The 25,069-nt window shown below is 36.1% G+C and overlaps 1 protein-coding gene and 1 long non-coding RNA gene across 9 annotated transcripts in view; both read left to right on the plus strand.

Moving 5' to 3' along the window:
- LIN54 (lin-54 DREAM MuvB core complex component) overlaps positions 1 to 25,069 on the plus strand; it is a 57,123-nt gene that overhangs the window by 7,373 nt on the left and 24,681 nt on the right. For 5 of the 8 annotated variants that reach the window (XM_036412042.2, XM_036412060.2, XM_045571215.1 and 2 more), the window contains exons 2-4: positions 7,480 to 8,195; positions 12,180 to 12,303; positions 19,624 to 19,766. In XM_036412042.2, coding sequence (XP_036267935.1) covers positions 7,512 to 8,195; positions 12,180 to 12,303; positions 19,624 to 19,766 — 951 coding nt within the window. In that variant the 5' untranslated portion in view covers positions 7,480 to 7,511. The remainder of the gene's footprint in view (positions 1 to 7,479; positions 8,196 to 12,179; positions 12,304 to 19,623; positions 19,767 to 25,069) is intronic. The other 3 variants (XM_036412067.2, XM_045571229.1, XM_045571235.1) reach the window with 1 other exon arrangement.
- LOC118704632 lies at positions 13,954 to 16,082 on the plus strand. Its single transcript, XR_004983457.2, has 3 exons — positions 13,954 to 14,806; positions 14,839 to 14,842; positions 15,215 to 16,082. It is a non-coding gene; the product is annotated as an uncharacterized LOC118704632 (long non-coding RNA).

Raw genomic sequence — 25,069 nt, forward strand, 5'->3', positions numbered from 1 at the left:
AAGTCCCTGTCCTCATGGAGCTTGCATTCTAAAAATGGGGGAGGAAGAATCAGACTATAAACAAAGCTACTTTTAGATTGTGATAGGTGCTATGATGGAAATACCTAAGTAAGGCTATGGCATGCCTTAGGGCAGTGGACATGAGAGTGGTGGAACTAATTTAGATAGATTTTTAAAATGTAATACAAGTTAGACAAATTTATAAATCATTATATTCTGAAATGAGTCCATCTTTAAGTCTCAGGCTTAAATTATTCAACCATGTTCAACTGTGAGGGGGGAACTTCAGTGTACTGACTTTCAAATTGTACTTTGCCTTTAGAACTTTATGAGCAAAAATATTGGAGGCATGGGGAATGCATTGTATATTCTGCATTCTTTTCCTACCTTACCTTCACAAATAAGCCCTTGTACAGCCGAAGTGAATCAGAGCCCCTCAGTCCTGTTGGCTTGTGATGATTTTCTTTTTTTTTGTTGAGTGGTCCTCTACACAGTGATGATGAGGTTGCATGTCCTATTACATATCTTCCATTCCTAAGGGATAAAATTAGAGTGATGATTCATGTAACTAGATGGCCATACCCTTTCCTGCCATGCCCACAAGCTCCTTTTGAGAGTTCTTTTAGCATAAGCTGTTCGGCCTGTGACCCTGAAACAGATATGGATTCTAAATCATAAAGCAGTTATCATAGTCTGCTCAGTGGCTATGAGGTGGCTAGGACTCTGCACAGCCCCATACTACATAAAGACTGGCTAAACCAATCAGACCTTTCTTGTTGGAAGTTTGAACTTTATTCTTAGTTGAAAAGGAGACTTCTAGCCCTGTAACTCTTAGTTTCTTTAAACAGGACAAGTAAAAAAACATGTCTTCTTAATGACAGAGCTTCATAATATACAAAGTAAAAATGCACAGAAGAGAAATAGACAAATCCACAATCATATTTGGGGGTTTCAACAGCCTTTTCTTTTCTTTCTTTTTTTTTATATATATATTTTATTGATTTTTTTTTACAGAGGAAGGGAGAGAGATAGAGAGCTAGAAACGTCGATGAGAGAGAAACATCGACCAGCTGCCTCTTGCACACCCCCTACTGGGGATGTGCCCGCAACCAAGGTTCATGCCCTTGATCAGAATTGAACCCGGGACCTTTCAGTCCGCGGACTGACACTCTACCACTGAGCCAAACAGGTTTCGGCTCAACAGCCTTTCAAAGTAATTGGCAGAAGAGGAAAACTGAGAATATAGAAGATCTGAACAACACTATGAACCAACTTGACCTAATTGACATTTATAAAATGCTATCCTCAGTAACGACAGAACACACATTCTTTTCAGATGTACATGCAGTGTTCACCAATATAGACCATATACTGAGTCATAAAACATCTTTAATTTCAAATGATGGAAATTTATAGAGTATTGACTCTCTGACAATAATAGGAATAAGTTAGAAATCAATAATATGATAGCAAATCAACAAATATTTGGAAATTAAATAGTCCTTTTTTTTTTTTTTTTTTTTTTTTTTTTTTGTACTTCAGAGAGGAAGGGAGAGGGAGAGAGAGAGATAGAAACATCAATGAGAGAGAATCATTGATTAGCTTCCTCCTGCACATCCCCTATTGGGGAATTGAGCCTGCAATCCAGGCATGTGCCCTTGACCAGAATCGAACCCGGGACCCTTCAGTCCCCAGGTCGATGCTCTATCCACTGAGCCAAAAGGGCTAGGGCTATCTAGCCCTAGCTATTTTTATTTTCCCAGTGTTAAAGATGAAATCATAGGAATATTAGAAAACATTTGAAGTGAATGATAATGAAAACATTAAACTATTAGCAGCTAAAGAAGCACTGGGGGAAATTTTTAATGTTAAGTGCTTATTTGAGAAAAGAAGAAAGGGTTGACAAAGTTTTCCTATAAAGGACCAGATAGAAAATATTTTAGGCTCTGTAAAAAAATTACATATAGCCCTGCCAGGTATCTCAGTTGTTTAGAGTGCCATCACAATATGCCAAGATTGAGGGTTCGATCCTTGGTCAAGGGACATACAAGAATCAACCAATGAATGCATATATGTATGAACTATATATAATTTTAAAATGTCAAAATCATTCTTTGTTGGAGAGTAGTACATAAACAGACCATGGGTCTGGTTTGGTCTATTGTCAGTAGTTTGCTAAACCCTGGTTTATACTTCAGTTTAAGCTTCTAAAGAACAAATTAAACCTAAAGTAAATAGAAGGAAGGAGACAAAGATAAGTCAATTAAACAAATAATGGACAATTGAGACTATCAATGACACCAAAAAGCTTATTTCAAAAGATCAATAAATTGCTAAATCTCCAGCCAGAAGGATAAAAAAAAAAGACAAATTGCCAAAATGAGAATGGAGAGTTGACATTTTTTAACAAACATTAAAATAATAATATGTATAGCCGAAGCCGGTTTGGCTCAGTGGCAGAGCATCGGTCTGCGGACTGAAGGGTCTCAGGTTCGATTCCGGTCTAGGGCATGTACATTGGTTGCGGGCACATCCCCGATAAGGGGTGTGCAAGAGGCAGCTGGTCGATGTTTCTCTCTCATCACGTTTCTAGCTATCTCTCCCCCTTCCTCTCTGTAAAGAATCGATAAAATATATTAAAAAAATAATATTATGTATAAATTTATGCTAATAAGTTCAACAACTTAGAGGAAATGAAAATTTTACTTGAAGGACACAAACTTTCAAATATCAAGTTACTCCAGAAGAAAGAGAAAACTTGAATAACCTTACACTTATTGAAGAAATTGAATTTATAGTTAAAAACTTTCCCACAAAGAAAAATTTATGTTTAGAAAGCTTTATTGGTGAATTTTAGCACATTTCAGGAAGACTTGTTCTGAAAATTGAAGAGGAGACAACATGTCCTAGCTCATTTTATTAGGGTAGCATTATCCCCAGATAGTCACTACAATAAAAAAAAAAAACTTAACAATATCCCCCATGAGTGTAAACAGAAATGGTTAATAAAATATTAGCAAATAGAAGTCAGTAATATCTTCAGATGGGATACAAGCCCCCTGACAGCACCGTATCTTCACGTCTACTCTGTGGCACTTGGGCAGTGAAGGAACTGATACACACATGGTGCTAATGTTCGTTGCTGTGCTGTGAGTAGTAAGTCCTGCGTATCTGACCTAAGGACTGCTGTGTGGTCTGCCAGTATCCAAGAACAGTAATGGGCTACTTTGGTAGCTTGCTTGGAGGGTCAAAAATTTCAAATTCCTCACAGTTCTTGACAGTTTTGATCTTGAGGATGAAGTGCTGACAGACATGGCTTTCTGAAAGAGAAAAGATGAGGGCTGTGTTAGAGGGTAGGACAAGACTCTGGATATTGGATTTTTTTTTAAGACTAATTCTCTCTTTTAATATATTTTATTGATTTTTTACAGAGAGGAAGAGAGAGGGATAGAGAGTTAGAAACATCGATGAGAGAGAATGTTGCCTCTTGCACACAAGCTGCCTCTTACACACCCCCTACTGGGGATGTGCCCTCAACCAAGGTACATGCCCTTGACCTAAATCGAACCTGGGATCCTTCAGTACACAGGCTGATGCTCTATCCACTGAGCCAAACCAGTTTCGGCTGGATATTGAATATTCTTACCCAAGTGGTGGGGAAGGGTGACAGGGGCAGGGAAGAATAAGAGTCCTCCAGTGTTCTCCCTCTTAATGAACATTTAGGGGCTGAGCTGAGAGATGGCCCTAATGGTGCTTTGGCTGTTGTACACTCATTTCCATGGCTTCAGTTGAAAGACAATGTGGCTGCAGAGGCTGAATTGAGTCCCCAAAGGTGAGAAAATTGTGTGGGAAATGAGAATAGAGAGCTTTGGGTGAGTTGAAAATATTAAGTGTTTGTTTAGTTGAGCTGCAAATGTGGGTGCTTGAAACTTTTAAATTAAATGCACTATCAGACAACTATCTCCCCTTATGGCCTGCCCTTCTCTCTTCTCACACCTGGAGTTCAGGTGTTTTAAAAAGAAGGATGTATAGGGGTTGGGTTGAGGTCTCCCAGTTCTTAAAGGGAAATCAAAAGCCAAACCCACATGTCTAAATAGGCTGGGGGAATTTTAGGCAGAGGAGAGAGTTAAACTTTTATGGCTCTATCAGATATTGGCACTCAAGTCATCATCCTACTTTATTCTGTGGGAGGATAGGGTGTTCAGATGCAACTGATGGGGTTTGGGCAAGGTTTGTAGTAATAGAGGAAAGGCAATGTAACATTTTTTGGGGTGGGGCTTTGTTGCATACTTTGTGGTTTCCATTGCTAAGATATAATTGGTATTGATTTTATTTTTGTATTTAAAAATGTATTTTTATTGATTTCAGTGAGAAAGGGAGAAAGAGAGAGAGATAGAAACATCAATGATGAGAGAGAATCATTGATTGGTTGCCTCCTGCACAGCCCCACATTGAGCCAGGAACCGTGACCTCTTGGTTCATAGGTTGATGATTAACCACTGAACCACACTAGCCAGGCTTACATGCCTGTATTGTAAATGCCCGTAAGTGCTTTTACAATACAGGCATCCTCTTGATTAGGAAGAGCCATATGTAGAAAAGTGCTAGTGCTTTGGAGTCCCAAAACCCTGGTGATTCTTTTGAACTACAAGTTATTGTGACTGATGATTTTACAGTATATATAAAGAACTCATCTAACTAAAAAAAGAAGCCTAAAAAACAATAGTATTTTAAGAATGGCAAAAGATTTTTACAGGAGCCTAAAAAACAATAGTATTTTAAGAATGGCAAAAGATTTTTATAGGCAATTTTCAAAAGAAAAGATACCAATAGGTAATACTCATATGAAAATACTATACTCAACATCATTAGTCATCTGGGAATTAAATTAAAACCACAAAGAAATATCACTTCATACCGACTAGAATGGCTAACATTATAAAGACTGACTACCAATTGTTGGTGACGATATGGAACAGCTGGAACTTGTACATTTCTGGTGGGTGTATAAAATGGTACAACCAAATTGGAAAATTGGCAGTTTCCTGCAAAGTTTAAAATAAACTTACCTTATGATCTGGCAAGTTAATTTCTAGGTATTATTCAAAATAAAAGAAAATATACATACATAAAAAATTTGATCTTGAGTGTTCATAGCAGAATTATTCATAAGAGTCTCAAACTGGAAACAATCCTAATGTCCATCAGTTTGTGAATGGATAGACAAATCATGGTAGATTCTTACAAGGGAATATTATTCAACAGTAAAAATGGACAGAACAAAGTACAAGAGTAAAGATAAATCCCAACATGCTAAGAGGGAAGAGCTCATACCATATGAGTACATAACAGGTGATTCCATTTATGTGCACTTCTAGAATGGACAAAAAAGCAGAACTAATCTACAGTGGCAGAATAGATCAGTGATTGTATAGGATGATTGACTGTAAAGGAGTAGACTTATTTTTTGCCCATTAAAAATACCAATGGTAAAACTTCAAGGCAATATAATTTTGTGATTAAAATTATGAACTTTGTTATCATAAAACATATCCTGAGTTTGAGTCCTGGCTCTTCCATTTACTAGCTTATGTGACTTTGGATAAATTATTTAACCTAAGTTTCTTCATCTGCAAAATGGGGGTGTTATTGTTACCATCTCAGAGTTGTTATGAGGATAAATCAAATGCCCTCATTATTGTTTGATAGTAAGTGCTCAATAAAGATGACTAATTTGGGCAGTATTAATATTTATCAATGTTAATAATTATAACTTGTAACTCATGCCTGTTACTCTTAATCTTGGAATGGGTATTGCATTTTTATATTTTAAAAAAAGGAAGAATTATTTATTAGATTCCTATGAATCTTTGATATTTACGAGCAATAACTTGTTGCTATTTAGTCAGTCATAAACATGATGTACTTTCTTTAAATGAAGATAAGTGATTCTTTTTTAAAAATATATATTTTATTGATTTTTCACAGAGAGGAAGAGAGAGGGATAGAGAGAGAGAAACATCGATCAGCTGCCTCTTGCACACCCCCCACCGGGGATGTGCCCACAACCAAGGCACATGCCCTTGACCGGAATCGAACCTGGGACCCCTCAGTCCACAGGCCGATTGCTCCATCCATTGAACCAAACTAGTTTCGGCAACCAAGTACACGCCCTTGACCGGAATCGAACCCAGGACCTTTCAGTCCGCAGGCCGATGCTCTATCCACTGAGCCAAACCGGTTTCAGCAATAACTGATTCTTTTATTGGGAGTTTTGCACTACCTTTGACTAAAAGCATAACAGTTCTGATTTGTGCATAACCTGCTTTAGTATTATTATTAACATTTTGTTTCTTTAGAGGGACTGGCTGTATAATTCTCAAATGATGCCATTTTTGATATTTTAAATGGCTGAGATTTGAGAATCTTTTTTCCAAATAAGGTTTTCTTTCATATATATATATATATATATATATATATATATATATATATATAATCTTTTTTCCAAATAAGGTTTTCTTTCATATATATATATATGAAAGAAAACCTTATTTTTACAGAGAGGAATATATATATTCCTCTCTGTAAAAAATCAATTTTTATATATATATATAAAAATTGATTTTTTACAGAGAGGAATAGAGAATTAGAAACATCGATGAGAGAGAAACATCTATCAACTGCCTCCTGCACACGCCCCACTGGGGATGTGCCCACAACCAAGGCACATGCCCTTGACCGGAATCGAACCTGGGACCCCTCAGTCCACAGGCCGATTGCTCCATCCATTGAACCAAACTAGTTTCGGCCCAAATAAGGTTTTCTTTGGTATGAAGCTAATTAATTGATCAAACTTGGGCCAAATAAGCCTTTTGATCTTTAGTTGCTGAGATGGATTACTCTAAAAACTCTTTTAACATTAATTTGAGTACTTAATGGAATTTTAGAAATGGTATAAATGCCATAATTTTAGGATCTAGCTCACTGGAGATTTGAAGATATGTTTCCAATATCTGTTTACATTTTAAAATCTTTATTTCTTTGTGTGCTTCAGCAGTTTTTAAGTCTGACAATAGGAAAAAAATGGGAAGAAATAAGATGATCATCGGACATGTCAAAGATTTAAAGTTTTATGAGTAGTCATTGGAAAGGAGTTTCCTATAATTATGTGACTTAGTGTTGCCTAAATGCAGTATACTTTTTTTTTTTGCAGTATACTTTTGAATTGCAACATGGTGAATGAGAATGTTGGCTTCTAGTTTTGTGTCTCATATGAATTATATTTCAGATATTTGAAAGCTGAGGATATGTTAAAATGGTTTAACTCAAATCCACATCAGGAATATCCTTTATTAAATTATACACCAATAAAAAATGTCATTTAAAATTTTGTTACTTGTATTTTTCTCAAATAATTTTGTTCTTGTCTAAAAACTATTTTGAACGCTAGTAATTTTTATTTTTCAACTTTTATTGCAGAGCCTGATCATCTTTCTAGCAGGAGAACGATCATGGAGGTGGTGCCAGCTGAGGTGAATAGCTTGCTTCCAGAGGAGATAATGGACACTGGTATAACTTTAGTGGATGATGATAGTATTGAGGCTGTTATTGTTTCATCCCCAATTCCCATGGAGACAGAACTGGAAGAAATTGTCAACATAAATTCTACTGGTGACTCTACAGCCACGCCCATTTCCACGGAACCAATCACAGTGTACAGTAACCACACTAACCAAGTTGCAGTGAATACCACAATTACTAAAGCAGATTCTAATACCACAGTGAAACCAGCTTTTCCAAGTGGCCTTCAAAAACTTGGTGCTCAGACTCCTGTGACTATATCTGCCAATCAGATTATTTTAAACAAAGTATCACAGACATCTGATCTTAAACTTGGCAATCAGACCCTTAAACCAGATGGACAGAAGTTAATTTTAACAACTTTGGGCAAGTCTGGTTCACCAATTGTTTTAGCACTACCCCATAGCCAACTACCCCAGGCTCAGAAAGTTACAACTCAGGCCCAGTCAGGAGATGCTAAGTTACCACCGCAGCAAATTAAAGTAGTTACCATTGGAGGGAGGCCAGAGGTGAAACCTGTCATTGGTGTCTCAGCATTGACCCCAGGAAATCAACTGATTAATACTACAACTCAGCCCTCTGTGTTACAGACCCAACAGTTAAAAACAGTACAGGTAAAAAAGGGGGCTTATGAATTAAAATGCATGTTAAAAATTAAGTTGATGGTAGTTGTGTTTGTAGGGTAATTAAATGCTTAGCTGTTACTGAATTCTTTGGAATGTTGTGTTTGGTAATTGTGTGTGGGTATTGCGGTGTTTTTTTTGTTGTTTTTTTTTTTCCTGGTTAAGTTTGGTATGTCTAATCCTTTGGATATTTTTGCTAGAGAACTTAGAGTAAACAATTTTGGTTAAATTCCAGATGAGTGTACTTATAGCTTTTACTCATTTTTAAATGCATTTATTCTTTGTAATAGTTTGATTATAAGGATGTTCTGCTAGTATAAAGATGCCACAATTGCTGAAAGACTGCAAAAAATCATTCAGATACGATTTTTTTCAGTTAACCGATGGTCAAAGTCTAGGAAAACTTGCTGCTCTAAGAAACCCTTGGAGCCAGAAATAGTACATTCTGGCCAATGTGTGCCTTTCTTTGGTGTTTACTGTCCGTTTTCATCACTCATGTTTACAGTTTGGAAAAGGTAGTGCCATACGATGGAAGTAACACATAGGCTTTAGAGTTGGACCAACTAGATTTAAGTTACCTCTCTGCTTCCCTAACATCTGGGGAACTTTGGATAAGTTATCGATACTTATCGTCTCTGAGTTTTTTGCTTTAGCTGGAAGATGGTTATTTGAACATGATGAAAGTACTTGTAGTTCTCAAAACTTTGAGGATCCTTCAAAATGGCACTTATTATCAGTAGTAAAAGGACCTTAACAGAGAAGGTTAACAGCACATTTGTTAAATGGCTTCCCATTTTTCATGCCCAAGTAGGCCTGTTTTGGTCACCACTACTCTTAGAAATGCAAAGATCCACTTAAGTCCAGGGAACACAAATAAATTCCCTATTTGAAAGAATTGCCTTTTACAAAAAAGAAGGCAGGAGTTAGAGAACTAAAGCAGGTGTATAAAGAAATATGAAGGTTTGGGGAGCTATCTACTCTCAGCTGATATTAGAAATAATGTTTGGTTATTATGTCATGGGCTTTTTATTTAAGAATTACTTTGTAAGATTTCTCAAAGCTTGTAATTTGCCCATGTCCCTTCTAGCACTTTGGAATATTGTGTTCTTTTCTTTTTTGTTCATTGTCATCTCACCTATCTCTGACTTCTTTTACTTATTTTGATGATCTCTTAAATGAGTTATTACCATCTAGCATCTTGTCCTAACTTTTTAAAAAATCAGTTTTGAAACTTGTTTTTTATTGGGGATGTGGCTCATAATCATTTCACAAGAAACTGATAATGTAAAAGTAGAATGCATTTTTTTTCATTTATAAGAGCAATGTATACAGACTGTTTTAATGACCAATTTACTTGTATTCACTAGTTTTTTACTATAATCACCTAAGTACTGACAATAAAAACAAAGACTGGGAACTAATTTTTACAACTTCTTTTATTGTTGTTACTTTTATAAACCATGATTCTGTTTATGAAAAAGAACTTTGGTTTAAAAAACACACACACCATAATATAATAACAAAAACAAAAGAAACTCTGTTTAGGATATTACTCTACTTGTCCAGTAATTTTTAGGCAACCCAAGTCCTTCTAACTCAAAAGTAACCTACAAAGCTCTGAAACACATAAAAAACAAGTAAGCTACACATCTATATGTTTCCTTCTTAGGCACCAAAATATTTGGTTTATTATTACATGGTGTATATGATTCTTTGTTTTTTCCCCAGAGAGTCCTCAGCGTTGTCTTAAGTTTAATGAGTATTGAAACTGTTAGGGTATGGACAGCAGGTAGGGTGGAAGAAGGAGACCCATCTTGAAAAATGAAGGGAAGAGGTGACAGTTGAGGCCAGAGGCAGTAACTAAGAGGTATAGTCACACTTAATTACAGATATATAAACACTTTCCCATGTTTCATATGCATAGTATAATAAGAGAAATAAATAGCTAGCAGTATGAAACAGCATTATTCCAAACTGGTTTCTATACCTATACACACAGTGCCAAAAATTACCTACATATATTATTTGATTAGATATTTGGCTATTTTATTTGTAAATTTCCTTTTTGATTCATTTTTGTCTTAATCTGCTGATTGGATACATTTGATATAAATGATCCTTTATGTTGTTGTTTTTTTTACTTAATAAAGTAATTTTGTTCTGAGGTAGTTTATAGAATTCATAATATAAAAATTATGGTTCCTTAACTGAACTGGAAATCATTATTTTTCAGCAAAGCTCCATTAAAAAACATAACTAGAGGGCAGGTTGAGATTGTTCATTTGATAAATTATTGTGCTTTTGGTTGTGTTGTTTAGTGTTGTTTTTTTATTGGTAAATATTCATATAGTCAGATGATTGTGAAAATCAGTTAAAAATATGTAAATACTTTTAAGTTCCTAATCTTTATAGATAAGATTATTTTGAGACATAGATTTTAAAAATATCAATACTTCTACCTCTTGAGATTATTAATACTAAGTCAATAGATGACATATTCTGACTTACTTTAGAGTTTTAAGCTTGTAAACACATTTGAGGAAAATATCTCCTGTATGTCTCCCAAATTGAATCAGTGTTTTTTAAAGTACAATTATGAATTTATTTGAGTATATTAGAGTTTTGCAAGTTGGGTATTTTTTTTAATATATATCTTATTGATTTTTTACAGAGAGGAAGGGAGAGAGATAGTTAGAAACATTGATGAGAGAGAAACATCAATCAGCTGCCTCTTGCACACCTCCCACCAGGGTTGTGCCCGCAGCCAAGGTACATGCCCTTGACCAGAATTTAATCTGGGACCCTTCAGGCCGCAGGCTGACGCTCTATTCACTGCGCCAAACCGGTTAGGGCAAGTTGGGTATTTTTTAATGTAGTGATTGATCCCATGTTTTTAAAAAAAGTGATTTATATTTCATTTTGTCAGTAATATGTTCTCAATGTAAGAAAGTAATATATGCTAAGTGTAACAAAAGGTTTTAGTTTAATTTATAGTTTGATCACAAGCTGGTATTTAGTTCAGCTTCTGGTATATTTCTATCATTCAAGTTGGTCATGTTTATTCATTTTGAGTCATTATTTCCAATAATAAAAAATACAAGACCTCAATTTTCATATCTGCCCAAAGATAAAATTAATATTTAATTTTCTTCCTGCTCTAAAAGTTTTATTAGATCTAAGTTTCTGCTTTTAACTTTTAGAAGAAACTATGTCTTTGCATATATTGATAATTTCAATATAAAAGCATTGGTAATTCTACCTTGTTTGACTTGTGAAGAATTTTAGTTCAGGTTAACAGTGTGCCAATATATAACCTAAGATCAAAGATGACTAAAATGGTCTCTCTTCAAGAAACAGTATCTTAGTAAATAATATTTGAGTGGTTTTGCCTTTACAATAGTCTTTGTTTTGCCCAAGATGTCTCTTTGTATCCGAGGGCATTAACTTATTCAGTTCTTCATTTATCTACTCCTGATATATAGATCTAAAGCTGAACATCTAATCATAAGCACATCTTTAATGTGTATTTATATTTTGTTTCCAGGGGTCAATATTTATAGGTGGTTTCATCATTTACACTATTCTCTCTTACTTTGCTCTATCTTTTTATTATTGAATAATTTGTTCTTTTGAAAAGAATATTGTTATGTCATAGGTTTTTTTTTTATTAAATGTTAAGTAAACTTATTAAACATTATTTTAAAATATTAATTTGTTTTTCATTATATATCTATATCCCAGAGACTGAAATAAGGATTTACAATGAAATGCAAATGTATTACTATATTTTTGCCTAAGAGTGTTGTAATAATGTTTAATTAATGGCTACATTATAAGTTTTTTAACATTAATTCGTAGATATATTTTGTTAAATGAACTGGCTTCATGTATACTTCTGAATACCAATCTTTTAATTGTGATTGCAAAGGTGTTTTATAGAAACAAATGGTCTTCATAGTTATTTATATATTTCAGATTGCTAAGAAGCCTCGAACACCAACCTCTGGTCCAGTAATCACGAAGCTGATCTTTGCAAAACCAATTAATAGTAAAGCAGTTACAGGACAGACAACTCAAGTATCACCACCAGTCATTGCAGGTTATATTTCTTTATAGTTTATTAAGCTATATATTTATATTTTATGTTTATAAAAGGCTGTTCTGCCACCTTGAAATGTATTAGTGAAATAACATTTTATAAACCAAACTTGTTAATAAGAAATGTTTCACTTATTAAATGTATGCTTCAGCAAAATGCCTTATCTCAAAATCAGTCTATTATTTTTGTTTCTTTAGTTTGGGGTAGAATTTTACTATGAAAGTAATACAAAGACTTAAACTCTAATAATATTAGTTATTAGTGTTTATCATGTGCCCTGCACTATTCTTAGCTTTTTACATATAGTGACTTCTATAATCCTCTGGCAAGTCTGTGAGGTAGATACTAATACCAGCCCCATTTTGCCTGTGTGGAAATGGAGGTACTCATCTAGTAATTGGCCACCTGGAGTTTGAACCTAAGCAGTTTGTCTCTAGAGCACATGTGCTAAGTCTGACAGTTTTAAATTAATACACATGGGAGTATAGTATTTTATGGTTTCTGTTTGAATTTTTAGTTTCAGTATTTTCATATGCTCTACATGCAGTTTTCTATGGATAGAAAATTGTCACAATGATGCAGTTACTTTAGTGATAACAGAAGTTTATATTTTGCCAGCAAATTCCATAATGTGACCCAGTTCTCTTTTATTATATACTTTAAAATTTGTCATCAGTCCAACTGGCATGGCTCAGTGGTTGAGCATCAACCTGGGAACCAGGAGGTTATGGTTTGATTTCTAGTCAGGGCGAATGCCTAGGTTGCGGGCTCAATCCCCATTATGGTGCATGCAGGATGTAGCTGATCAATGATTCTCATCATTGATGTTTCTATCTATCTCCCTCCCTCTCTTTTACTCTCTGAAATCAGTAAAAATATATATATTTTTAAAATTGTCATCAATAACTAAAACCTCAGAAATCTTTTTTCTTTTTTTTCCCCCCCTTGATTTTATAGAGAGAGGAGAGAGAAACATAGATTTGTTGTTCCACTTATTTATGCATTCTTTGGCTGCTTCTTGTATGTGGCCTGACCAAGGATCGGACCCACAATCTTGAAGTATTGGGACAATGTGCTTTAACCAACTGGGCTACCTGGCCAGGGCTAACCTCTTTCTCGATTTTATTATTTCATTCTCTTTATTCTAGATTACCTTCCTTTGTACTCCCAGTCTGGCAGTTCTTTGACTTTGAAATCTCTGATCCATTAACCCTCCCACTTCCTTATTAATAATCAGCCCATTCCTGTCCTCACAGTCTTCCTTATTCAATATGGAGTCCATGCAAACACCATTAATTATCTTTTCCTTGTCTCTTTCTATAATAGCTTGGTTAAGTCCATCTTTCTTCTTAACTCCTTGCTTGGCAAGCAGCTCAGTATTTCTAGAAAAAATCCACAAAGCCATGGTGACTAGTCTTTAATTCAGAGTTAAACTGACATGACGATTTTCACCAATTTAGAGCTCATTTCTAATTTTCATTGTGCTTTAAGGAAGCACCTCTGGATGGTAGACTTTGACTAGAGAAGTTCAAATGCTAATTACCCATTCTTGTATGAATAAATTATAAATTTTATAATAAAAATTTTTATTTATTAATTTTGGAGGGAGAGGAAAGAGAGAGAGAGAGAGAGAGAGAGAGAGAGACATCATTTGTTGTTCCACTTATTTATGCATTCTTTGTTTGATTCTTATATGTAACTTGACCAGGGATCAAACCTGAAACTTGAGAGCATGACACTCCAACTGAGCTACCTGGCCAAGGTTCCTTTGTGTATTCTTGATGAGTGTGCTTTAAATTTTAACTAACCATGGGTGGGAGAAGGAGTATAAATAGAAAGCACCTATTACTACTGTCTTTGGTAAGTTTACAGACAGTGTAACAGTAGGCAGCTCTGAAGTCAGTGGCCATGATTTGCCATTTTTTTGAAGTTTGGAATTATATGTAAGAAGGCTTCTCATTTTAGCAAATGAGAGAAGGCATAGAAAGATTGTGATATGAAGACAGTGTTGGGTGAATGAATGTTTTCTTTCTCTTTTGTCCTTATTAGAGATTTGTGGTAGATATAGGAGGCTGGTGATTCGAGGACTGCATTGAAAGCAGGTATAGCCCCAGAGGAAAGATTGGAAAAGGATTGGGATTTGGAGCTGGTTTAGGAAGTGGGCTTCAGTTGGCTGAAAGTGAACAAGGCTTAGATGTATTGTGAAAAAAGGGACCTCCAGATCCCTCGGAGGTTTTTCATAGGTGGAATTGGTTAACCAGGAGAGGAATGTCTCAATACAATGTTCTTTACTGTTTTGAAATTTGAGAGAATCCCTTAAATTTTTAAAATTACGTGGGAAAATTGTATACCAAACAAGTGTGGTGTCTGCAGAAGTGTCTGAATGTATTTTTAGTTAATGTCCTGGTTTCACCTCTTACATTTGACTATAACATGACTATGTCATTGCTGGGTCTTTGGGTCATATGTTGCACACCGACTATAGCTTCATCTTTAATTATAAGTTTATTAGAGTCCCGTTGCATGGAGAGAGAGATTTGTGCAGTAGGCCTTCCTTCCCTTGGCTTCCAGCACCAGTTTTCCTCCCGCACCCAGGACCCAGGCCTTTGCTCCAGCCAAAGTCTGCCATCTTTGTCTTTGCTGCTTCTCTGAAGACTTGGGCCAGAGTCTGCCATCTTGGTTTTTGCTGCAGTGCAGTCTTCGTCTTTGCTGCACTGGAGTGCTGCTCCTGTAGATCCCTTCCCCCGGCCCTCCCTCTCATAGTAGGTCTCCTGCCCTGCCTGGCCACTCTGCACTTGGAGCAGCTGGGTGGCCGCCATCTTTATTCTCCTAATTTGCATATTACCTCCTGATTGTCTGGCGGTGTAGTGGAGTGATGGTCAATTTGCATGTTTCTCTTTTATTAGTGTAGATTAGCCCTACCAAAATTGAGGTAGACTTCTATTAAATTTCACTAGAATTGTTGATGTTTAAGTTCAGTTTGGAGGGATAATTTCTGCTGTTAACTAGTTCTTTATAGCCTTTTAAATTAATGAAAACCAAATTTTAAACCATCAAAGTATCTCTCCTGTTGCATTGTCTTATTCAAGGAGACCTATCTTTATTTTGTAGTTAATGATCTTTCAAAGTACATTTAGATGTGGGTTTTTATTTTTATTTTAATGACTTTTGAGCTTCTCATTGAAGATAGATATCTTTTTCTGTCAGTCAAGATAAACCTATGTTTGTAAATATGTGATTTTTCCGAAATGGAAATCTGATCTTGTCACACCCTTGCTTAGAATTTTTTTGGCTGTATCCATTTCTGGGCTTCAATCAATTAGGATTAAGTTCAAATGCCTGTGCTTTCTTAGCATTAAAAACATTTACAGTATGATCTCATACATACCTTTTTCATTTTATCTCTTGTCAGCTCCACCTACTGATTTAACTTATTTTAAGAGATTACCAAGTGAACTGTTCCTTTTACCTGAAACATGTGCACTGTTCCTTTTACCTGAAAAATCTTTCTTTGCTGTCCTCATGGCTAACTCATCCTTTTTACCTTTGGATTACCTCCTGTCTTGGAAGCTTTTGACCTTAGTCAAATACTCTTACTCTGACCATCTTCTATATATTCCCATAAAACTTAATATACCTACCAAATACTTTAGACTTCTTTTAAATTTCACACTAGTTTTTTAGAATATCTTTTAGTCATATTGTATTGTAATACTTGTCTTTCTTGTTTGTCTCCCTATTCTTTATTTTTCTTTTTGTTAATTCTTACTTGAGGATATTTTCCCATTGATTTTATTAGAGGGAGGAGAGAGAGAGAGGAACATTGATGAGAGAGAGACACATCGATTGGTTGCCTCCTGCATGCCTCCGGTCTGGGGCTGGGGAATGAACCTGCAACCCAGATACATGTCCTTGAGTAGAAATTGAACCCATGACCCCTGGATCCCCAGTCAGATGTTCTAACCACTGAACCATGATGGCCAGGATTCATTTTTCTTAATGGTAATTTTTTTTTGTTTGCCATCTAGTTTTTTAAAATTAATTCACTTTTTTAAAGTTGTGATAAAATATATATAGTATAAAGTTGACCATTTTAATAGTTTTAAGTGTATAATCCAGTGGCATTTAATATATTCACATCATTGTGCAATCATCACTACTGTCCCATCTCTAGAAATCTTTTCATTTTGCAAAATGAAATCTCTGTACCTATTTATAATAATAAAAGCGTAATATGCTAATTAGACCAGATGTCTTTTGGGCGATCTTCCGGAAGAAGCCAGGGCTGCAAGAGAAGCCCAGGTCCTGGGTAATAGAGGGAAGCCAGTGCCAGCAGCTGGGGGAAAGAAGGACTATTATTGCACAAAGAATTTCATGCATCGGGCCTTTAGTCCTGTACAATAAAAGCCTAATATGCTAAGTATCTGGTCGACCAGTTGGCCGTTCAACCAAAGTGTAATCTATCTATCTATCTATCTATCTATATATATATATATATAAAAGGCTAATATGCAAAGTGTCCTCTTGAGTGTTTGATTGCTCACTATGACGTGTGCTGACCATCAGGGTGCAGCACGGAACAAAGGAAGGGAGGCCCCAATCGGCCCTGATTGCTGGCCAGTTCTAGGGACCTTACCCATGCACAAATTTCGTGCACTGGGCCTCTAGTATGCTAATAATATGCTAAGGCCACTCAACCACTTGCTATGATGTACACTGACCACCAGGGGGCAGACAATTGGTCAACCAGTCGGTATGATGTGCACTGACCACCAAGGGGCAGACTCACTGACTGGTAGGTTAGCTTGCTTTTGGGATCTGGCCAATAGGGACTGAATGAAATGGGCCGGACACACCCTGGAGCCCTCCCGTGGTCTCTCCCCTCTGGCCAACCTCCCATGTCCCTCCCTGGCTTTGATTGTGCACCCGTGGGGTCCCTCGGTCTGCCCTGCGCCCTCTCGAAATCCGGGACCCATGGGGCATGTTGGAGAGCCAGTTTTGGCCTGATCCCACAGGCCAGACCACGGGTCCCCACTGATGCACGAATTCATTCACTGGGCCTCTAGTTACATAATAACTCCCCATTCCTATATCTTCTCAGCCCCAGCAGAGACTTTCTGTTTCTCTCACTTTGACTTTGTTCTTTTATGACTGGCTCATGGTCCATCTGTATGATAGCAGGTATGTATGTAGCATATTGATGGTAGTTCTTTTATCTCTGTCCTTCTAGTACCTAGCAATTTTTGGCCTAAAGATGTATTTCAGTGAATGATTAAGTGAATATGTACATCATGGAAGCAGTGCATTGGTATGAAACGAGCTATTGGGAGACTTGTGTTCTAGTCATGGCTCTTCCATTGATTTTTCTCTTTTATGGGTAAATACAGTATCTGTTCATCTTATGTTAAATGATGATACCAACCACTGCATAAGACTTTTGAGATGGTTAAGTGAGATACAGAGGTCCTTATTATCAGAGCTCCCAAGGTACAAGGTTGCTACAGTGTGGCAAACGTCAACAATGTGAAAATATTCACTAATGAATTAATCTCTGATAGAATTAGTCCTCGCTCAGATATGTTAGCTCTCTATCTCAAACTGCCCATCTCTAGCTTTCTGGAATATGTCTTTTGATTCAGGTGGACAACACCTGACGATTATAAATGCTTTGCATACTGACTCAGGGTGAAATTATACAACTTGCATATTTGCTTGATTTTGTCTATACAGCTAAGGATAAAAAGGGATTTGGAGATTAGATAATCAGAAGTGCTATCTCAATGAAAAACAAGCAGGCCCCTCAGTTGATTTGATTAACCAGCATCTGCTTGAAACACTTTCAGTGACTAAAAACTCATGTGTTGAAACAGTCATTTCAATTGGAAAATTTTGTTAGAAGTTTTTTCTTAGTGTTAAGCTGAATATTTTTATTTCTATGCATTAGTGCTGTGCAGCTGATGGTTCTAATCCTTCAACTTGACAGCTGGATCAGTCAAGATAATCTTGGTTTTCCTGCCATAATAAATAATCTCTAAATTCAGAAGTTTTTAAATAAATCCCAGTTTTTATTTCTCTGTTTACACTTTATGACTTTCTGCATGTCCATTGTGGATTTAGAGAGGGGGATTCTTCTCATGAATCTCTCAAGGACCCAGGCTGACAGGGGAGCCATCACCTCAAATGTGGCAGAAAAAAAGAGCTTTGAAAGGTCTCCACAGGAAGTAAGTGTTCTTGCAAAGAGATGACACTCCTTACTTCTACTCATATTTCATTGGCCAGGACTAGTCCCATGGTCCATATCTAACCACAGGGAATGGGGAAGGATAGAAAGTGCAGCTCTACCAAGTCCCCAGAATACTTGATGAATGGCACTAATGACTTATCACAGTCTCATTTTATATTGTAGATCTTCACCTGAGAATATGAGAGAGAGAGAGAGAGAGAGAGAGAGAGAGAGAGAGAGAGAACACGAGAACACACCACTTGGTTGCCCCCTGTACATGCCCTGATTGGGGATCAAACTTGCAGCCTTTTGGTATACTGGATGATGCTCCAACCAACTTAGTCACTTGGCCAGGGCATTATACAGTCTTTTAAGAATTTGGAGATATATCATGTCTTTGTATTCCTTTCTTGCCTATGATAAGAATTTTAGTATTTCAACTCATCATGATATGATTTCTAATTCCCTAAGCTCTCTAGACACACTACAGTTTGTTTTGTGTGTGCGTGTGTATATTGTTGCTGAAGGGTATTGTTCAGAAGTGAACACAGTATTTCTGTATTCTTTTTGGAATCTGGCCAGGAAGATTTTTTTTTTCCTTTTGGCAGTCTAAAATCAGACAGTATTAAACCATACAGTGTTAAGTTAGTTCAGTAACTATGTTCTGTAGATGTGGACTTAATTGTATCCTGTGGTTTAAGATAGCTGTAGTATAGTAGGAAACAGATTGGAATTTTAAGACTTCAAATACTGACTTTTAGGATCTGTGTCACACAAGGCATGTTGCTTAGTTGTCCTGAGTCTATTTTCTGATAATATTTATCAAGGTTGATGAGAATGTGAGCAGAGGTGTTTTTATGGACTTTATTTAAAGTGATATTAAGATACTAAGTGTTGCTAAGAAACACTCCTTTACTTCTTTCCTCTTAGGTTTATCATAATTCATTAGGAACTCGCTTGAATGTTGAAGTTCATATGTGAATACATATGAAATAGTAAACATATATTACAGTCGTTGTGAGGGTAGATCATCGTCACAAACATTTTTATATTATTATTATAAAAAGTCAAACTGATGTGCTGCCTCTCATTTGCAGGTAGGGTTCTTTCACAGTCTACTCCTGGGACTCCATCAAAGACCATAACAATATCTGAAAGTGGTGTTATTGGATCAACTTTGAATTCTACAACACAGACACCAAATAAAATAGCCATCTCACCTTTGAAATCGCCAAATAAGGTAAAAAAAAAAAAAAAATTAACCACAAATGCCAAGTATTGTGGCCAACGCTTTTATTTTTTATTTATTTATTTTTTTAAATATATATTTTATTGATTTTGTACAGGGAAGAAGTGAGAGAGATAGAGAGTTAGAAACATCGATGAGAGAGAGTCATCGATCAGCTGCCTCTTGCATACCCCCTACTGGGGATATGCCCGCAACCAAGGTACATGCCCTTGACCGGAATCAAACCCGGGTCCCTTCAGTCCCCAAGCCGACGCTCTATCCATTGAGCCAAACCGGTCTCGGCCGCTTTTATTTTTTATAGTCACTTCAGATACCTTTGGTTTTAATATATTCCCAGGCAACTGAATAGACATTCAGTTAAATACTGGGTTAATTTAGTAATCAAGGATATATGACATAAAACACGTATTCTAAACACATAGTAACCTAGTAATCTTTTTATATGCTAAGATTTTCATGGCCTATAAATATGGGTACAACAAAGCTCTTTTAATTGTGGTACATTATGTGTTTAGCTCTTTAGTTAATATTTGTGCAAATTACTATCTTTGGGTAAGTCACATGTATGTATAATGATATATAAATCTAAAATGTTTAATATAACTTTTTAAAAATATATTTATTTTTATTAATTTCAGAGAGGAAGGGAGAAGGAGATAGAGATAGACATCAGTGATAAGAGAGAATCATTGATCGGCTGCCTCCTGCATGCCCCCTGCTGGGGATTGAGCCGGCAACCCAGGCATGTGGAATCGAACCTGGGACCCTCTCAATCTGCAGACTAATACTCTATCCACTGAGCCAAGCCGGCTAGGGCAATATAATTCCTTTTGATAAAATACTCTGCATCTTCTGCTTAAGCTGTTTTATGGAGAGCTGAACTTTTGATGAGTAACAGAGTACACAGAGTACTAGAAATGACCATCAAATGCTGGAACCATATCAAAGTTTTGAAGCTTATGTGCAGTTCATTCAGAGCATTTGAAAGCTTTTCATAATTTGTTTTATATTAAGGTGGCAGAGCACCTATCATTTTACTCTTAGATCAAGTAAGCAATCTTAGCTCACTTTATAATCTTAAATTATACAGATTTCATTATACCAGCATGACATTTTGAAAAGATAAATTTTAAAGGACAAATTCAGTTGGAAACCCAAACATTATTATTCTGTAAGGTACCACCCTTGTGTTTCTGAAAACATACTACACTTTCTATCTGCCTTTTTCCTTAATTTGTTACTGTTTATAAATAGAACAAAAGTTAACAGTTGCCTTACATTTTTTAAAAAGTCTAGCTCCTGGTTTCTTGACTGTAATATATAAATATGATGTTTCTTACAGTTTATTAAAATGGAATTCTACCTGCATAATAATATAGATAATTATTTACTTAAATGGAATTAATTCAACAGATATTTGAATAACTCTGTGTGCATAGTGATAGGAACTGGGGATAGAAACATGAATCAGGTAAGTTTTTAATTATAAGTAATTCAATAGGAAAATTATATTTAAACATTAAGAATTGCTCTGCAGAATCATTAACTTTCACGGGTGTATTGATGAACTCTATTGTGTGTGTCAGGGAAGGTTTGTACAAAGGAGGCTATTCTTGAAAGGTATTAACCTTAAAGGTGGCTTGGATCTTAGTTATAGGTGAGCAGAGGAGGTCTTATGGATTGAGGTAATACATAAAAATCTAAAAGTGTGGCCCTTTCAGGGAGCCGAGATGCTTTGGTATTGTGAGAATGGAGGGTGCTAAAGTTAATAGAAAGTCATTACCTTCAGGGGAGTTTAGATATTGTTATTTTTAAAAATATATTTTATTGATTTTTTACAGAGAGGAAGGAGAGGGACAGAGAGTTAGAAACATCAATGAGAGAGAACATCTATCATCTGCCTCCTGCACACCTCCTACTGGGGTATGCCCGCATCCAAGGTACATGCCCTTGATCGGAATGCAGCCTGGAACCTTTTAGTCCACAGGCCGATGCTCTATCCACTGAGCCAAACTGGCTAGGGCTATTTTATTATTCTTAGAGACTTTCTGTGCTTCCCATTGTTGCTAGGATAGTGGTTCTCAGCCTTATCTGCAAATTGGAAATCAGTGCCTGGTTCTTATCTCTAGAGACTTTGTTTTAATTGGTCCAAAGTTTGGCCTGGAACCAGAATTTTTGAAAGCTCTCTAAGTGATCCTAAACTACTCCTTTAGGATAATATGAGGCTTACATTTTATTTATTTATTTATTTATTTATTTATTTATTTATTTATTATTTATTTTTCTTAAATATATTTTATTGATTTTTTACAGAGAGGAAGGGAAAGAGATAGAGAGTTAGAAACGTTGATGAGAGAGAATCATCAACCAGCTGCCTCCTGCACACCCCCCACTGGGGATGTGTCCGCAACCAAGGTACATGCCCTTGACCGGAATCGAACCTGGAACCTTTCAGTCCGCAGTCCGACGCTCTATCCACTGAGCCAAACCGGTTTTGGCGAGGCTTACATTTTGAAAAAGATGAATCTTAAAATGTAATGAAAGATAGTATAGAGGAAGGTAAGCCTAGATCCTACGAGAGATACCAATTATGTTAGCAATTCTCAACCTTGGCTGCATTTTGAAGGACCTGGAGACCACTTGAAAAAACTAATGGCTGGACCCCATTTAAATCAGAGTGTCTAGGCTGGGACCTAGGAATTAAACTTAATATTTTAAAATTCTAAAGTTGAGGAAAGAGTAGAGAATCACTAAGTTAAATTATTATAGTACTTCAGATATGAGCTGGACTAGTAAATAAGGGGCTAGGGAGGAAAAGATGTGTTGAAAGAGGTTCAAGGCATAATGACTGGATGTTAGGGTCTTATTCCAACATTCCTGACTTGAATAACAGAGTAGATGGTAGTATTGGACTAATATGCCTGATATATGGGCTGTGCCTGATAGCATAAAAATTGGAACTATTTTTCTCATCCTTTATTATTATTATTATTTTTTTAAAATATATTTTAACTAGAGGGCCAATTCATGAAATTTGTGTAAGAGTAGGCCTCACAGCTGTGGTGGCTGCCTGGATCCCTCACAGCCACAGCCTCGGCTTCATCCGAAAGGATGTCTGGTCTAATTAGCATATTATGCTTTTATTATTATAGATTTATTTCAGAGAGGGAGGGAGAGGGAGAGAAAGATAGAAATGTCATTGATCGACTGCCTTTTGCACGCTCCACACTGGGGATGGAGCCCACCATCCTTGATTCCAAGTCAAGGGCATATGCCTGTGTTGTAGGCTCGATCCCCAGTGGGAGGTATTCAGGAGGCAGCTGATGGATGTTGTCCTCTCACAGTGATATTTCTCTCCCCCTTTCCCTTTCTCTCTCTCTAAAAATCAATGAAGTGTTCTAATTTTTTTTTTTTCTCTTTTGTACTCAGTTCTGAAGGCAAGAACTTTGGTGATCTGGTGTTAATATTGGTACCCTAAAACCTGGATTCACTAAGAATGAGAGAACTCATGGATAGGGGCAGTAGGGTGATTGGGAGGGTCTATAATTGGTTGGTGGAGGTGGAGGAGAGTATAGGGGGGGATAAATGGTAATGCAAAAAAAAGAGAGGAAAAAAAACAACTAAATAGATGTTTGATAAGTCACATGAGAAGATCACTACTGATCAGAGTATAAATTAGTATAAAAATTTATTGGTTCTGTTTTTAGTTCTGTGGAGTTTGCTAGTGGACCCATTGAAGGACTTTTTCACCTCTGGTAATTGTATTTATTTTATTTTCATTTGAATCTTTATATCTTATAGTTTCTATCTCTTGATGTTATCTTCTTTCTCACTAGGTTTTTTAATATTTTAAAGTCCTTACCTGATGGTTGCAACATCTAGTTCATTTCTGAATCTTGCCTTTCATTTTATTATTAGAATAACTATCTGGTGTCTTTTGTTATTGTTGTTTTTTAAAATATGTCTTTATTTATTTCAGAGAGAGAAAGGGAGAGGGAGAGAGAAACATCAATAATGAGAATCATCAATCAGCTGTCTACCTCACACACCCTACTGGGGATCCAGCCAAAACCCTAACATGTGCTCTGACCAGGAATCAAATTGTGACTTCCTGGTTCATGGTCGAAGTTCAACCACTGAGCCACACCAGCAGGCTGGGTGTTGGTTTGTATTTTAATTTTTGCAATTTTACGCTTATACACATCTGGGATGGGCAAACCATATTCTATTCATAAAGTAGGTGACTTAGCAAAAAGAGAGAAGCTGGGCTGTTGATTTATATAAAATCTGATCTAAAGGCATCAGGATAGTTGAATTTTTGGATAACTGAAGTTCAGGAAAAGTAAAGGTTACTTAGGATGGTGAACACAAAATACAATATATACAAATGATGTATTATAGAATTGTACATTGAAACCCAAATGATTATATTAACCAATATCACCCCAATAAAGTCAGTAAAAAAAGTTCCTAATTATTAGAGGGGGGAAATAAAAGAAAGGTAAAGATTCACAGAGCTTGGGTTCTGGATAATTAGATAAAAGAAGCAATGGTCAGAAATCGTGAAACACTTTTTTCTCATAAATTTGGTCTTGAGAGTTAGTAAATATTCCTGAAATGTAAGGCCTGTCAACACTTTATGTGATGTTGATGGCTACTTTTTCTTTTCCAACTTAATGTATTTCTTTTTTTTAATTTTATTTTTCAATTATGGTTTATATTCAACATTTTATATTAGTTTCAGATGTAATTTTTTCTTTAATGTTTTAATAATGAATACATCTTCCAAATGTCCTACTCATTACTTTTGAGAGTCTATGCAAGTTATCCTGGACATTCTTGAATTCACTTCATGTACACCTTTTTCAGTTTTGCTTTCCGACCCAGGGAAGTGAGTACTCCTTTTTTGGGTGGGTGGGGGTGTGTGTGGGAAGGCTTTTATTTGGCAAGCAAATCTTTCTTGTTTGCCCTGTCTGTGGTAAGTAGTTGAATCACCACATAGTTATTTAGCATGCAGAATGTACTCAACTCCCATGTGAGGAATTTCAGAGCATAAGCTATGTACAGATGATTTAAGAAAAATTCCTTACTTTTCTAATTTCTATAACTTTTTGAACTTTTACTACTTCTAGGTCTTCTAGCTTGAGTAGAATTCTATGTTGCTTTTGTAATTAAATGCTCGATTCAACATGTTACTATAGTTGCTTTATCATTTATCTGTCCATTCTTCTATCCATTAATGTGTTTTAAAAATGTGTTTCAAAGTTAGTTGCACAAATTCATTATACTTCTCC

Source organism: Pipistrellus kuhlii, unplaced genomic scaffold (assembly GCF_014108245.1).
Source record: "Pipistrellus kuhlii isolate mPipKuh1 unplaced genomic scaffold, mPipKuh1.p scaffold_m20_p_1, whole genome shotgun sequence".
NCBI lineage: Eukaryota > Metazoa > Chordata > Mammalia > Chiroptera > Vespertilionidae > Pipistrellus > Pipistrellus kuhlii.